This window comes from Dermochelys coriacea, chromosome 13 (assembly GCF_009764565.3).
Source record: "Dermochelys coriacea isolate rDerCor1 chromosome 13, rDerCor1.pri.v4, whole genome shotgun sequence".
Classification (NCBI taxonomy): domain Eukaryota; kingdom Metazoa; phylum Chordata; order Testudines; family Dermochelyidae; genus Dermochelys; species Dermochelys coriacea.
Window position 1 is genome coordinate 31456561 of NC_050080.1, and position 17931 is coordinate 31474491.

The following is a 17931-nucleotide window of genomic DNA, read 5'->3' on the forward strand; positions in this document are numbered from 1 at the left end:
AGGCTTTGATTGGTAAGTGATGAAGGAACTGCTTTATAAATATTTGGTTTAATATTATACAGGGTTTTTTTAAGCCTACACATGTATCCCGTTAATTTCAGTGAGGTTTTAAATTAAAAAATATTTTATTATAAAATATTCCACTTTAAGCACCACACTGCAGAGAAAAGGTCAGCTTATTTATTGGGAATTCTTATACATGACATTTTTGAGGAACTGATCAATCTAGTGAGTGTTGGGTCAATATTATTCCTGCTAAACTACAGTATCTAACTTAGAAGAGCTCTATGCAAGCTTCAGAGCTTGTGTCTCTCACTAACAGAAACTGGTCCAATAAAAGATATTAACTCACCAACCTCATCTCTCTAAACTCCAAAAATGACCTTTTTAATGTATAACTAATTTGAATAATCATTATATTGAAACAGAAATAGACTTTACTAAGACTTAACCAACAAAAACCTATTTATTTATTCCAAACATCAAGATACAGAAGTTTTCAAGTTTTGCAAATATTGCTCCAAAGCAAAATTCTATATACAACGCCCTCAGTTCTAATAGTGCATAAACAAAGACATATATACTTATGTATCCACAGTGCAATGTTTGCTCATTTTATCAAGGCTCCATGTTGCATTCACTTACCAGTGATTTAAAGAAACAAAAAGTGATTTGCCAGACCAAAATAGTGTTGGTCAAGAATGAGACTACAAATGTGAAAACTTATAAAAATAGGGACAAAACAACTCGGGCAGAATACAATACAGAACCTTTCCTGAATGTGAAAAGCACTAACCTATTTCAAATAAATATTTTCAATCATCCAGATCTGTTTCATCAGCAAGGGGTTCCCTATTGTATAATCATTCTGCTAACGAAAAACAAAACCTTCAGTATTGCTATTCACCAAGTGGAATTTTCTTTGCCATGAGCAAAAATAAACTGGCAAAAACTTAAAATGAACACTCCAAAACCAGTTACTTGCAAAGGGAAAATTTCCATTTCTGGAGAGAAAACAAACTTGGGGATTAACCACTCCATTGCTTTAAACTGTAATGAAGCTGATTTGTGAATGTACTTGTATTTAATTATTTTCCAATCTGAGTGCTCATTATACAGATTTCAAACAGGGAATAATTTACTGGTAAAACAGTAATCTGATAAAAACTTCACAGCGGTTGTTTAAAACCCTTGTTTGGATAGCCGCCTTATTTGGTTACTGCTGTCTGATATAGAACTGTACAGCGTGTTACTCATAATTCAGATGTCATTAAGAGGAACTACATCATTTAAGCATTTGTTTTTTTTACCTTTAGAAAGCAAAGTGACATTTAAGATCATGTAAGCTTTATTCCAACTGTGTTACAGCAAAATAAGTTTATTCTCCTGCTGTACATATGTCAAATTCATTATATACCAACTAGTGCCATAAAATGGTGAGACATAAATTATTCCCTGAAATGAGTCTTGGCATAAAAGTCTTAACTACTACCTTGAGTAGCCTAGTTATTCCATTTTCTGAAGGAACTGAACTGATCAAAATATTCATTGTAGATACTGTTATTCCTATGATGATAATGGATATTTCAAGTTTACATAGTAAATCATTATTCTTTGCAGCATATAAACTTTACAGATTCATATATCCATAATTAACAATTTGTACACTTCTGGGTCTTTTGATTACAACTGTGCTTTAATTTTAACCCTTTGGTGGTAGGTACCATCACAAATAGAAGTATAAGAAAGATCAAGATAAACAGAAAAATCCTGCTTTTTCAGGACACCCTCTCAATGCAAAAACAATTTACCCTTTTCCACGGTGAAGTTACACTCAGCAATATTTGGGAAGAAAAAAAAATCACAACCATTATCTATGGAGATATGAGCCGCACGTAAAAGGCTTGTAACATATCCAATACAATTCACTAACATTTCAAAAGGTACTATATAATCTATCTTCAACTTAAGCAGCATTTTCATCTTGATCTCACAAAATAATACAAACTAAAAAATTAAAACAAAGTATAAAAAGAGACTGAGAACATATACTATTTAACAATACCTCACTGTGAGGACAGTACCTCATGCATAGCTTTTGAGGCTTCATTTAAACAAACATAAAATAAACTGATTCCCAAAACCACACATTCATAATAGGTCTTTACAATGTGCATGTTTAGAGTATTGAAAAAAGTCTACATTTCAAAATATAACCGGAATGGCAATTAACAAATGGGCAGAAAACTACACAACTTAAGTTTGGAACTTCTGGTACATCTCCCATCTTTTAGACATAGCACTGTGTACTGTCACAAAGGTGAAACAGTAGCACTAGTTCAAGGAGGCACAGTATGGCCAAATTTAAAAGTTCAAGAATGCACAAGAAGCACAGTGTAAATGGATTTCCCCAGTACCGTAGAGTCATGTGATAGTGACATGATAAATATGGAAAACAATCATTTACTATGAAACTAAGTGCAACCCAACAATGACCACCTGCTACCTCTATTTAAATCAACAGAAGTGGGGTTTTAGGCCAGTATTACTTGCAAACCTCCATGTAAGAGTTTACAATTAAAGATGGACATTCATATTTGCTATGCTTGAAAACTGTTATAACATTGCCTATTGATTAAATACTGTGCTGTGCATAAACCAGTAGGAAAAAAGTATGACCCGACCTGGTATACAAGTCACTTAAATAAACTCTGTAGAACATAATTTACAACCTTCGTCAACTAAACATTTTTGGCTCTTAGAACTCTTATCTTCAGTGGCACAATTTTAAAGTCAGTTTAATTATGCAAAAAGTTTATTTCATTCAACAACTTGTCATAAGGAATGAAAATCTAAGAGTATAATTTGTCAGCCTGCTCCTACCCTTGAATACAAGAGTAAAATCCCCTTCCATATTGTTAAAATTGCCTAGTAAACCCCAAAAGATCAAAAGATAAGGATAACCTTGTTACTGCTTTCAGAACAGTCATACTTCTCCACAATCCCTGAAGTCAGTCTGAATCACATGCAATCAGCATGCTAATTTCATTTAAATATATATAGAGCTGTTTGTGTCAAACACTCCACGTTCATATTCAATAGCAATTTCAAGAGCTCTCTAGTCTCATGTTGAGCAGCAAAGAGCAATTTGTTGCACCTTGCCTAGGTCCGTAATAAGCTGTTTTATACAATGTTTGAGTTGTGGAAGTCTAGCTAGTGGTTCTGGTGGTTCCAGCTCTCCTGTGTAATCCAACCAACTCTCTAAAACTGCAAAAGAAATAGAAAAAGTTAATACTATTCACTATTCTCATTAGCTGGCAAATATATACATGTATATTTCCAAAGCAATAAAACTAAGAAGAGTTCTTGAAATAAATATATTTTGGAAAATATACAAACTACAGTACTTTTAACATATACAATGTTTAAGAAATCAAAGAAAACAAAACTTCCCAAATAGAGTTTGGTAATTTACAGAGCTACCATGTGCTTACATCAATGTGTTCATATCTGCAAGGCAAAAAACATCTCTGCAAGGCAAGTTAAAGAAGTATGGATTGGATAAATTGACTATAAGGTGGACAGAAAGTTGGCTAGATCATTGGGCTCAATGGGTAGTAATCAATGGCTCAATGTCCAGTTGGCAGCCGGTATCAAACGGAGTGCCCCAGGAAGTGGTCCTGGGGCTGGTTTCCTTCAACATCTTCATTAATGATCTGGATGATGGGATGGATTGTACCCTCAGCAAGTTCGCAGATGCCACTAAGCTGGGGGGAGAGGTAGATATGACGGATGGTAGGGATAGGGACCTAGACAAATTGGAGTATTGGGCCAAAAGAAATCTGATGAGGATCAACAAGGACAAGTGCAGAGTCCTGCACTTAGGATGGAAGAATCCCATGCACTGCTACAGGCTGGGGACCGACTGGCTAAGCGGCAGTTCTACAGAAAAGGACCTGGGGATTACAGTGGATGAGAAGCTGGATATGAATCAACAGTGTGCCCTAGTTGCCAAGAAGGCTAACAGCATATTGGGCTGAATTAGTAGGAGCACTGCCTGCAGATCGCGGGAAGTGATTATTCCCCTGTATTTGACACTGGTGAGGCCACATCTGGAGTACTGCGTCCAGTTTTGGACCCCTAGATACAAAAAGGATGTGGACAAATTTTAGAGAGTCCAGCAGAGGGCAACAAAAATGATTAGGGGGCTGGGGCACATGACTTATGAAGAGAGGCTGAGGGAACTGGGCTTATTTAGTCTGCAGAAGAGAAGAGTGAGGGGGGATTTGATAGCAACTTTGAACTACCTGAAGGGGGGTTCCAAAGAGGATGGAACTAGGCTGTTCTCAGTAGTGGCAGATGACAGAACAAGGAGCAATGGTCTCAAGTTGCAGTGGGGGGGGGGTCTACTTTGGATATTAGGAAAAACTATTTCATTAGGAGGGTGGTGAAACACTGGAATGGGTTACCTAGGAAGGTGGTGGAACCTCCATCCTTAGAGGTTTTTAAGGCCTGGCTTGACAAAGTCATAGCTGGGATGATTTAGTTGGGGTTTGTCCTGCTTTGAGCAGGGGGTTGGACTAGATGACTTGAGGTCTCTTCCACTCCTAATCGTCTATGCTTCTAAACCACAGATGGCTGGGTATGGGGAGGCAATCCAGGACTACTGGTAAAAGTGACACCGTACTCCTCTACTGAGCTAAAAATGAGGGCTTTATGTCACTTGAAAGGGAAGATTCCCAGCTTTCTGGTGGGATGTGGCGCACTTGCTTTTAATCCTTGTAGAACTCAAGATAGACTTCAAAATCACAATATTTTTATGTACAAAAGCCATTTTGGATTAAAACTCAGACTGATTAAACATTTAAAAGATTTATATCTGTACAGGATTATACAATTTTATACACATACTGTATGTGTCACGCACTGAGCATAAATGCCATCTCTGCGCCTTCCTAAACCTGGGCTGCTCCAGGAATTTTACAAATAAAATAAATAAGTAAATAAATAAATATATAAAAATTAAGGCCCTGATCCTGCAAATGATTAAGCAGGTAACCTAACTTTATTCACACAAACACTCCCATTGACTTCAGTGGGATTCCTGATGTTCTTAAAGTTAAGCATCTGTGTAAATGATTGCAGGATCAGAGGCTAAAAATGTATTTTTATTTAAAACTTATTTAAATGACATAAAATCTGTATCAAAACAAAACTGCTTCAGTGATAGCAATAAAAAGTTATTTAGACATTCAAAATGTTAACGTTATATTAAACTTGTTTACAACCCAGGACAGCATTTTTAAAAACAAAGTTGGCTTTCTAAGCACGTATTTTGTAAGCATCCAAGGAAGGATAAGCACTCAAGTGACTCAATGGTCCCATTAATTCAAACAGCAGATCCTGATGTTACACTGTTACTGAGACCACCGGGGGGGGGGGGGAAGGAGGGGGGAATCTGACAGTCTTTGAAGATCCATTCTTAAAATTAATTTTAAACTCACTAGTTAATGAATTTAATTTGTAGAATTATAAATTTCATTCTGTACTCAAAGAATACACCTTGGAAAGGATACAGGGTATTGTTCATGAACAACAAACAGGGTGAATCTCTGCTTTATGTGCAAGCCTTAGCAATGGATCCACAACCAGCTCCTCCCCCTTTTAAACATTTCTATTGTAATGAATATTTTCCCCAAAACTAAAGTGAGAATAAAAAAGATGAATACACATGATTCATGATGACGAGCACGAGCTGAAATTGTGGAAAAGCAGCATCGCTTACCCCCTAACCTCAGCCATGCAGAACACAGTGCCATCCACAGCCTCAGAAACAACTCTGACATCATAATCAAAAAGGCTGACAAAGGAGGTGCTGTCGTCATCATGAATAGGTCGGAGTATGAACAAGAGGCTACTAGGCAGCTCTCCAACACCACTTTCTACAAGCCATTACCCTCTGATCCCACTGAGAGTTACCAAAAGAAACTACAGCATTTGCTCAAGAAACTCCCTGAAAAAGCACAAGAACAAATCCGCACAGACACACCCCTAGAACCCCGACCTGGGATATTCTATCTGCTACCCAAGATCCATAAACCTGGAAATCCTGGACGCCCCATCATCTCAGGCATTGGCACCCTGACAGCAGGATTGTCTGGCTATGTAGACTCCCTCCTCAGGCCCTTCGTTACCAGCACTCCCAGCTATCTTCGAGACACCACCGATTTCCTGAGGAAACTACAGTCCATTGGTGATCTTCCTAAAAACACCATCCTAGCCACTATGGATGTAGAAGCCCTCTACACCAACATTCCACACAAAGATGGACTACAAGCCGTCAGGAACAGTATCCCCGATACTGTCACGGCTAACCTGGTGGCAGAACTTTGTGACTTTGTCCTGACCCATAACTATTTCACATTTGGTGACAATGTATACCTTCAAGTCAGCGGCACTGCGATGGGTACCCGCATGGCCCCACAGTATGCCAACATCTTTATGGCTGACTTAGAACAACGCTTCCTCAGCTCTCGTCCCCTAATGCCCCTACTCTACTTGCGCTACATTGATGACATCTTCATCATCTGGACCCATGGAAAAGAAGCTCTTGAGGAATTCCACCATGATTTCAACAGTTTCCATCCCACCATCAACCTCAGCCTGGACCAGTCCACACAAGAGATCCACTTCCTGGACACTACGGTGCTAATAAGCGATGGTCACATAAACACCACCCTATATCGGAAACCTACTGACCGCTATTCCTACCTACATGCCTCTAGCTTTCATCCAGATCATACCACTCGATCCATTGTCTACAGCCAAGCGCTACGATATAACCGCATTTGCTCCAACCCCTCAGACAGAGACAAACACCTACAAGATCTCTATCATGCATTCCTACAACTACAATACCCACCTGCTGAAGTGAAGAAACAGATTGACAGAGCCAGAAGAGTACCCAGAAGTCACCTACTACAGGACAGGCCCAACAAAGAAAACAACAGAACGCCACTAGCCATCACCTTCAGCCCCCAACTAAAACCTCTCCAACGCATCATCAAGGATCTACAACCTATCCTGAAGGACGAGCCATCGCTCTCTCAGATCTTGGGAGACAGACCAGTCCTTGCTTACAGACAGCCCCCCAATCTGAAGCAAATACTCACCAGCAACCACACACCACACAACAGAACCACTAACCCAGGAACCTATCCTTGCAACAAAGCCCATTGCCAACTCTGTCCACATATCTATTCAGGGGATACCATCATAGGGCCTAATCACATCAGCCACACTATCAGAGGCTCGTTCACCTGCGCATCTACCAATGTGATATATGCCATCATGTGCCAGCAATGCCCCTCTGCCATGTACATTGGTCAAACTGGACAGTCTCTATGTAAAAGAATAAATGGACACAAATCAGTCGTCAAGAATTATAACATTCAAAAACCAGTTGGAGAACACTTCAATCTCTCCGGTCACTCGATTACAGACCTGAGAGTAGCTATCCTTCAACAAAAAAACTTCAAAAACAGACTCCAACGAGAGACTGCTGAATTGGAATTAATTTGCAAACTGGATACAATTAACTTAGGCTTGAATAGAGACTGGGAATGGATGAGTCATTACACAAAGTAAAACTATTTCCCCATGGTATTTCTCCCTCCCACCCCACCCCCCACTGTTCCTCTGATATTCTTGTTAACTGCTGGAATTAGCCTACCTGCTTGTCACCATGAAAGGTTTTCCTCCTTTCCCCCCCCTGCTGTTGGTGATGGCTTGTCTTAAGTGATCACTCTCCTTACAGTGTGTATGATAAACCCATTGTTTCATGTTCTCTGTGTGTGTGTATATAAATCTCTCCTCTGTTTTTTCCACCAAATGCATCCGATGAAGTGAGCTGTAACTCACGAAAGCTTATGCTCTAATAAATTTGTTAGTTTCTAAGGTGCCACAAGTACTCCTTTTCTTTTTGTAAAAACAATTAGGGGTAAGGAACAGTTTCTGTATAAAGAGAGATTAAAAAGACTATTGAACTATATCAGAAGACTATAACTGTAACTATATCAAAACTAAATTTACTCCTAAAAACACAACAACTTTCAATTATTACAGATGGCTAGTTTGATAAAAATGATGCTGGTATCTTTGTAGATCTGCAGAAATAGGACACATCTCAAGACAATGCATTTTGGATAGAAACAGAATAATCTGAATGGTACAAAAATATACATTCTGTTTAATCTGTGAAAGAAAATACATTTAATTTACCATCCAGTTCTTTCTCAATGAAATCCATCCTGTGTGTAACTTCATCTTGTAGAGATTCAACATGGGCTAGAAGGTTAAGTTGCCACTGCAGCTGTGAGTTCACAACTCCTTCCTTTTCTTTTTCCAGCAGTTTCATTTCAATAGCTTCCTCTGAAGGGATTTTCTTAGATACACATTCTCTTACCTGACAAAGGTACATAAATTAGTATTTATCATAGTGAAATGGAAATATGTCAGCCGGCCAATCAGGCTGCCTGGATCTTTAGTTAATGACAGGTTCAGAGTAGCAACCGTGTTAATCTGTATCCGCAAAAAGAAAACGACTACTTGTGGCACCTTTGAGATTAACAAATTTATCTGAGCATAAGAATCCGATGAAGTGAGCAGGAGCTCACAAAAGCTTATGCTCAAATAAATTTGTTAGTCTCTAAGGTGCCACAAGTAGTCGTTTTCTTTCTGTGGATCTTTAGAGTTACTGAAGCTAAAGGTAGTTTCCCCCCAGTTATCCAGTTCCCTACATTTTTTTTTTTTGCTGTGTTTATGATTTGCAGAATTATATTATTTCTCAATAACTAGTCTGTGAATCCTTATTGTCTGACAGCCATTGTTAGCCCATCAAAATGCAGAGATAGTTCACTAATATGAAACATGAATATTAAAAAAGTCTCTATACTCTAGTTATCTACTAATAAGTATTTTAAAAAACTCTTTACCAGCAACAAAGATGCTGCCTCAGCTTCACACTCTTGAATGAGGCACAAAAATACCAACATTTAAAACGAAAAACAAAATACTCAAAAGCAAAAGAATGCGAGTCTGACACAGCAGAAACAGATAGTTTAAACAGAAGATTTGTTACTCGATTTCCTGTCTGGGACTGACCTCTTCCCCTTCAAAAATATTTGGGTTGCACTACAGTTCTGGCTAGTAACGGAGAGACAGTTTAGACTAATGCACAAAGTTCCAGTGTTAGCAACACCCCTTCCTTTTCCTCTCGCCCCCAGACTACCATTTTCAAAAACTGTATGGAAACACTAAATCTGTATTAGCAGATTAAATGTAATTGAATAGTAACACCTAATTAGCTTGTGTTTAATGTGCATATGGTCCTCTGAGAAAGCCAATTGTTAAGATACCGAAAGCACTTATCTGACATAAAGCAGCTCAGTCCCAGAAAGGAAATCTGGTAAGAAGCTTTCCATTCTGGATCCTGACCACTTCCCCAGTCTGAGATGTTTGGGCTATAGCAAGCAGTAAAAAGTGGTTACTCACCTTGTGCTGTAACTGCAGTTCTTCGAGATGTGTCCCCCTCTGGGTGCTCTGCTTCAGGTGCATATGAACCTCTTGAGCCCTTGATTGGAGATTTTCCATTAGCAATGTCCATTCAACTGTGATTCATCTCTACCTCCTTGTGCCACACACAGAGGCTATCCAGAGACACGCAGGACAATGGTCCTCAGTTTCTTATCCATCCAAATATTCCATATAGACTAGTCTGAAGCAGGAGAGAAGGAGGGCGGGTAGTTGAACATCCATAGGGGGACACGTCGAAGAACTGCAACGATTGCACAAGGTGAGTAACCTCTTCTTCTCCAAGTAGCGTCCCTAAGAGTGCTCCACTTCAGGTGACTCCAAAGCAGTATCCCCACAGGGAGGAGTGAGGTTTGGGACTGAATCCAGAACTGAAGGAAGTATTGCATTTACAAACTGCCACATTGGATCTGAAGGCGTGGATCAAGGCATAATGATTAGAAAACATATGGAGTGAAGCCCATGTAGTGGTCGTGCATATTTCAGATACTTGCACATTCTTGGATAATGCTGTGGCTGTTGCTTATGTTCTGGTAGAGTGTGCTATCACTCTTTGGAGGGGGGGATGAATGCTAGTTGCCTCGTAAGTGATAATACACTCAGAGATCCACATTGACAGCCCCTGAGCAGAGACTGAGGACCCATGGGATCTATCTGTGATGGAGATGAACAGCTTGGTAACTACTGTAATTGTTTGATTCTATACAAGTAGAAAGCCAATGCTCTTTGAACAATCAAGGTATGATGGTATGTCTCCTGCAGAGACTTGCGAGGTTTTGGAAAAAATTGGCGGACTGGTTAAGATGAAACACTGATAGTATCTTAGGTAAGAATTTAAGGTTTGGGCACAGAGACTTTGTCCTTTCAGAATACTGGAGGGAGGGGGAGATCCGCCATCAAAGCGTCAATCTCTCCAATCCTACATGCTGATGAGATAGCCACTAAGGCAATCTTCATAGATAAGGAGAGCAGAGACCTGCTTGCCATTGTATCAAATCAGACTCTCATGAAGTAATTACATTACCATGTTAAGGTCCCAGTTGGAGTGGGGTAGAGATTCCCTAAACCCATTATAAACCTAGACCAGTGGTGCACAAATTGGGATGCACACCAGAGGTACTCTGGGGGCACAAAGAAACCGGGATCCTGTGGGTCCCACAGGATCTGCTCCCATAATAGTGGGAGCAGAAAAAAAATAGAGCAGATACTGCGGGGCAGGATGGAAATGGGATAAAAAAAATAGTTCTCCCACACAGCAAACACAAATACCCCAGCCAGCAACTGCTGTTCTCCAGCCAACAGCAGTGCAGAAGCGAGGGCACTGCCCCCCTTACTTCTGCACTATTGCTGGTGCTGCCTTTAGAGCTGGGCGGCTAGAGAGCAGCAGGTGCTGGCCAGAGCATTCACGTTGCTTGTGCTGCAGGAAAACTATTTTTTAAAATCCTGCTCCCATCCCACCCCACCATACCTACTCCTGCATTATCTGTTGAATTTTTATCCCGCTCCAGCTATTATGGCAGCAGGATCTCAGGGTAGAGCCCTTGCAGAAAGACTGAAACAGTTTGAGATTACAAGTAATGGAGGGTGAGGAACGACAAATTCTGTGAATAATAAATGGGGTGGGGGTGGGGAGGTATGACTGAAAAAGTTTGTGAACTACTAACCTAGACAACACAGGGTCAGCAATATGGAGAATCCCGCTACTGGAGGATGGAAGGCTGATACTGCAGAAAATGGACCTTAACTGAACTGATTACCCCAATTTCTTTAGATCTAACAGTTATCCAGGGTGACAGAGCAGCACAGATTCAGACACAAAAATGTGGTGACAGCAAAGGAAGAATCTCTTGCACTTCTGCAGGTAAGTAATATGGGTGACTCCTGATGTTCAGTAACACCTGTTGCACTTCTGCAGAGCAGGAAGATTCTAACCCCACAAACCATCAAGGAACCAAACCTGGAGGTGGAGAACCCTAAGCTAGGATGAAGCACGTGACCCACAGCCTGGGAGAAGAAATGAGGAATGGTCAGAAATATGAACAGTTGGGTGCATAGGTGAAGCAGGGTCAGGATACCAAGCTTGTCTCAGCCAGATCAATATTGTAAGGATAACTCTGTCTTTGTTCTGTCTGATCTTGTTCATCACCCTTAATAGCAGTGGTGTTTTAGAAAATGCAAAAAGCAGATCCCGCTGCCAAGATAGAAGAAAGGCATCTCCCTAAGAGTGGTGGCCCAGACCCCTACTTGAGCAGAATGGAGGACACTTCTTGTTCCTGAAGGTGGTGAAGAGATCCACTTCTGGTAGTCTCCACCTTTGGAATAAAGTGTGGAGTATTTGAGAGTCTAGCTCTCATTTGTAGTGCCGGGATAACCGTCTGCTGAGAATATTAGCTATAGTTCTGAATACACGGGAGGTAACTGAAATTTGGAGCTGATGGACTATACACCAGTTGCATAGTTTCATAGTTTTGGCACACAGAGAGGGGGATCTCGTCCCTCACAGCTTGTTGATATAGAACATGAAGGACATAAGTTGTCCATCATGACTGATTTGCCCCAGTGAGGGGCTGGAAATGAAAACAGGCATTTCTGACCACTGTGAGTTCCAGCAGATTGGTGTGGAAACAGGTTTCCTGATTTGTCCATCTGCCTCAAGTTGTGAGGGCACTGAAGTGAGCTCTCTACCCCAACAATGATGCAGTGGTTGTCATAGGTTTCAGAGTAGCAGCCGTGTTAGTCTGTATTCGCAAAAAGAAAAGGAGTACCGGTGGCACCTTAGAGACTAACAAATTTATTAGAGCATAAGCTTTCGTGAGCTACAGCTCACTTCATCGGATGCATTTGGTGGAAAAAACAGAGGAGAGATTTATATACACACACACAGAGAACATGAAACAATGGGTTTATCATACACACTGTAAGGAGAGTGATCACTTAAGATAAGCCATCACCAGCAGCAGGGGGTGGAAAGGAGGAAAACCTTTCATGGTGACAAGCAAGGTAGGCTAATTCCAGCAGTTAACAAGAATATCAGAGGAACAGTGGGGGGTGGGGTGGGAGGGAGAAATACCATGGGGAAATAGTTTTACTTTGTGTAATGACTCATCCATTCCCCGTCTCTATTCAAGCCTAAGTTAATTGTATCCAGTTTGCAAATTAATTCCAATTCAGCAGTCTCTCGTTGGAGTCTGTTTTTGAAGCTTTTTTGTTGAAGTATAGCCACTCTAAGATCTGTGATCTAGTGACCAGAGAGATTGAAGTGTTCTCCAACTGGTTTTTGAATGTTATAATTCTTTACGTCTGATTTATGTCCATTCATTCTTTTACGTAGAGACTGTCCAGTTTGGCCAATGTACATGGCAGAGGGGCATTGCTGGCACATGATGGTATATATCACATTGGTAGATGCGCAGGTGAACGAGCCTCTGATAGTGTGGCTGATGTGATTAGCACAAGCTTTCGTGAGCTACAGCTGACTTCATCGGATGCATTTGGTAGAAAAACCAGAGGGGAGATTGATATACACACACAGAGAACATGAAACAATGGGTTTATCATACACACTGTAAGGAGAAAAAAAGAAAAGGAGTACTTGTGGCACCTTAGAGACTAACAAATTTTCATGAAGTTGACAGATTTCCACTCTATACGGCTATTTTCATGAAGTTGACAGATTTCCACTCTATACGGCTACTCTTACTCTTACGTCTAATCGAGTGACCAGAGAGACTGAAGTGTTCTCCAACTGGTTTTTGGATGTTATAATTCTTGACGTCTGATTTGTGTCCATTCATTCTTTTACGTAGAGACTGTCCAGTTTGACCAATGTACATGGCAGAGGGGCATTGCTAAGAGTGGCTATCCTTCAACAAAAAAGCTTCAAAAACAGACTCCAACGAGAGACTGCTGAATTGGAATCAATTTGCAAACTGGATACAATTAACTTAGGCTTGAATAGAGACTGGGAACGGATGAGTCATTACACAAAGTAAAACTATTTCCCCATGTTATTTCTCCCCACCCCCACCCCACCCCCCACTGTTCCTCAGATATTCTTGTTAACTGCTGGAAATAGCCTACCTTGCTTGTCACCATGAAAGGTTTTCCTCCCCCCCCCCCCCCCCCGCTGGTGATGGCTTATCTTAAGTGTTGGTTTCAGAGTAGCAGCCCTGTTAGTCTGTATTCGCAAAAAGAAAAGGAGTACTTGTGGCACCTTAGAGACTAACAAATTTATTAGAGCATAAGCTTTCGTGAGCTACAGCTCACTTCATCGGATGCATAAGTGATCACTCTCCTTACAGTGTGTATGATAAACCCATTGTTTCATGTTCTCTGTGTGTGTACATCAATCTCCCCTCTGTTTTTTCCACCAAATGCATCCGATGAAGTGAGCTGTAGCTCACGAAAGCTTATGCTCTAATAAATTTGTTAGTCTCTAAGGTGCCACAAGTACTCCTTTTCTTTTTGCAAACTACTACAGGAAACTGTAAACACAAGACAGCTGAGGCACGACATGCTAAGGCTCTGCCTCAGGCCAAAGCAGTTGAGAAGGAACTGAGGGTGGTTTGCCCGTGCATCCCTATATAGCCTTAGTACATGGCATAAGGAGGTACTAGATGCATGTGGGGGCTGAATGGCCATTGCTACTGGAAAATCTCCGATCAAGAGCTCAAGAGGCACGTTCACACCTGAAGTGGAGCACCAATAGGGACACTACTCAACGAAGAAGGAGGTATTAGAAGGAAGAGTGCGCTAAATAGGAGAATACACTCCTTTCCCTCAAATCAGAAATATTTACTTATTTTGGGGACACATCTTGGGAGCACCTTCCTGCTAAATGCTTCTTCTCCACAGAACGAAGTTCAAGACTAGCATTTTACAAACATGTTGCTGGATGACTAGGTGACAGTTTTACAGGTTTCCTTTGTGGTAGCTAACACTTTTTGCCTCAGGTGCTTTCATGATGCCGTCCAGAAAGGCTAGGTATAATGCACTTAAAGCGAACACATGAGCAGGTGAACAGGCAATGCTAACAGGGAAGTTTCTGGGATGTATCTGTAGGTCCTGACGATTTGGTGAGTTGCATATTTGGTTTGATTGTCTCTGTGAGGGTCATACAGTTGAACTTTTGGTCCTCCAAAAAGGCCCAGTGAGCCATTGGTTTCCTTGCATCTCTAACGACCATGTGACTGGGGCTATGAGACCTTTGATCAGGCCAGGTGTTTGAAGTCTGAGTGCTTAATCCCTCCCTAATAGCAAGGGCGTGGTACTGACCAACAAAAATAATGGAATTTGAAAAAAAAAACTAACAAATCACCTGAGCAGGCTAACAGGGTTTCTGACAGAGTTTGCAGCAGAGAAAGAAGGAATATTTTTTCCCCTGTACATTACCAATACTGACCACCAGCAAAGGACTAGTTATTGGGACAGACAGACTTCTTATGCAGGAAGTACAAGTTGATGGCTGTATAAAAGGAAAAGTTTTATGATCTTCAAAGGCAACTATTGATCCTGAGCGACATCAGAGAGGCAGAAGAGTTCTTGCATAAACAGATTAAGGTAGCACAGCCAAATGTTCAATTAGAGAATGATATGGTCTCCCACAGTATTCTTGCCAGCAAGTTAAAGTAGTATGGATTGGATGAATGGACTATAAGATGGAAAGAAAGCTGGCTGGATCATCAGGCTCAAAGAGTAGTAATCAATGACTCAATGTCTAGTTGGCAGCCGGTATCAAGCGGAATGCCCCAGGGAGCAGTCCTGGGGCCGATTTTCTTCAACATCTTCATTAATGATCTGGATGATGGGATGGATTGCACCCTCAGCAAGTTCGCGGATGACACTAAACTGGGGGGAGACGTAGATACCCTGGAGGGTAGGGATAGGGTCCAGAGTGACCTGGACAAATTGGACGATTGAGCCTAAAGAAATCTGATGAGGTTCAACAAGCAAAAGTGCAGAGTCCAACACGTAGGATGGAAGAATCCCGTTCACTGCTACAGGCTGAAGACTGACTGGCTAAGTGGCAGTTCTGCAGAAAAGGACCGGTGGATTACAGTGGACGAGAAGCTGGATATGAGTCAACAGTGCGCCCTTGTTGCCAAGAAGGTTAACGGCATATTGAGCTGCATTAGTAGGAGCGTCGCCAGCAGATCAAGAGAAGTGATTATTCCCCTGAAGCCACATGTGATAAAAAGGGTGGGTGGAACAACACTTTGCAACATGCCCTCAGATTGTGGGGAGAGCACGTGCAACCCCAATGGACACTGCTGACCAGAAAACTCTAGACTCTGGAGCATGACGTAAACATGCATCAGCAGTGGGGATCAACACAGATAATACTCAAAGCAGTCAAGGATTTTTAGAAAGCATATTGGATTAGCCTGGTAAAAACAAATGCCCTAGAGAAACAGGGCTATACCAATACAACATACCTTAGAGTAATTATGCTTGGACTCATTCTCCAACTTGTAGAATTCTCTGTCCAGATTCCATCCAAATCTCTCTGACAGGGGATCATCTCCATTTTCCCTTATTCTGTTCACTCCATCGTCCATGGCTGAACCTCTGGTTTCCACAACTAGTCTCTGCTCTATAGCAGGGTAGTAGGCCCGAGGTTTCTGGTAACAGTGTTCACTGGTAATATAGGATTCCTCCACAGAAGGAATGGTTGAAGGTTTCTCAGCTGTCCCATTGAAAGTTCTGTAACTTACGGTCTCTTCTTTGCAGCAGTCTTCTTCAATATGAATGATGCGTTTCGTATGAATTTTTTCATCCACTGTAAATTGCTTCCAAGGATGACACCAAAGTTTTAAGTCTGGATGATCTTTATTTCTGTTTACAGATAAAACAAGTAAAAATCACTTTTTAAATTTAAACTTTTTAAAGTGACAGTTTCTTTATTACCTTATTTTACAAAGAAGTGAAATGAGAACATTCTATTTAAACACGTCAGAACTGATGAACTTCCTCACAAGTAAGCCTCCCTAAATATTCTGGGGTGAGATTTCACTTTCCAGTGATCTCTATTCAGTATCTTTCAAAAGAATCTTTTTTCATTAGAGTCACTATTTTTAATAATGCCTTCTGCTTAATGCCATGGCATTAGTTATCTTCTATTCCACAATGTTTAGGTGTATCAGGCATAGTGCAATTTGGAACTATTTCAAATTTGGCATGTTCATATCACCATTTTTTGCGATGCAAATACTTTTGTTAAATTTCAATTATAAAAATGTGTTAACTAAATTCAAAGAAAATATTTTCAGTTATTGGTACATCTCCTGAATCATCTATGAATTTTCTTTATGGAAGCAGATATTTGTTTTCATGTTTTATTTTGATTGTAAGAAAGAAATATTTAAAAACACTAGAACTGAGAAACTGTTTGCTCTAAAACAGGTGATTAGTTTATGTGCATACAGAGCTGAAACAGTCCTCTATTCATACAAACATAAATACAAATTTCATTAGAGTAGTACAAATGAACCTCCAGAAAGTATGGCCAATATTAGATTAAAAAAACATAAATCAAAACAAAAAAATCCCAACAGTCCCACCCCCAGCCTCTCTCACATATAAAGATGGCAAATACACCCAGTATTTGGCTTTAACAATAATTCTCTCCTGTATTAATAGTTGAAGAAAAACTTGTGAAAATGAACTCAAACTTTGGGATCAAGAAATTCTCCCAGCAGGAAATATATTTCTCTGATGAGTATGCCATGAATTACTTGTGCATTGTGATTTGTTTGACAATTAACTATTCTTTTCTCTATTATTCTAAAAAATTGTTCTGATTTTACCACGGAAAGAAATAATCCATTACTTAATAAAAACTGGAAAAATAGTTGATATTTGCTCTTTGTTCCTATATACATGTCATTTATATGAAACTTTAATTTACTGTTAAGAAACAAGCTGTAATAAAGGAACAGGAAGCAAGGCACTTCAAATGAAAGCTTCTTTAGTCAAATGAACTTTCAGATCACAGCACTGGAGAGGTTTCAGAGTAGCAGCCGTGTTAGTCTGTATTCGCAAAAAAGAAAAGGAGTACTTGTGGCACCTTAGAGACTAACAAATTTATTTGAGCATAAGCTTTCGTGAGCTACAGCGAATTGAGCTGTAGCTCACGAAAGCTTACGCTCAAATAAATTTGTTAGTCTCTAAGGTGCCACCAGCACTGGAAAGGTCCTTCTGGGTCATTTTAATTCATTCCTAGCAACCTGTACAGAATTGTCCTTCAAACTAAATCCATAAATCTAATACATGTCTGTACTGATTCCTCAATGACCCTTCCTTTGCAAATTATTCCATTACTTAAGTAAACTGTTTGAGCAA

At 40.3% G+C, this 17931-nt stretch overlaps 1 protein-coding gene across 13 annotated transcripts in view; it reads right to left on the reverse strand.

Annotated features, from left to right (window-relative positions):
- Positions 1-447: 447 nt before the first annotated feature.
- The window catches only part of PHF20 (PHD finger protein 20), a 174647-nt gene continuing 157163 nt past the window's right edge, over positions 448-17931 (reverse strand). For all 13 annotated transcript variants that reach the window (XM_043496247.1, XM_043496245.1, XM_043496244.1 and 10 more), the window contains 3 exons: positions 16026-16425; positions 8281-8464; positions 448-3267 (listed from right to left, as the gene is read on the reverse strand). In XM_043496247.1, coding sequence (XP_043352182.1) covers positions 3125-3267; positions 8281-8464; positions 16026-16425 — 727 coding nt within the window. In that variant the 3' untranslated portion in view covers positions 448-3124. The remainder of the gene's footprint in view (positions 3268-8280; positions 8465-16025; positions 16426-17931) is intronic.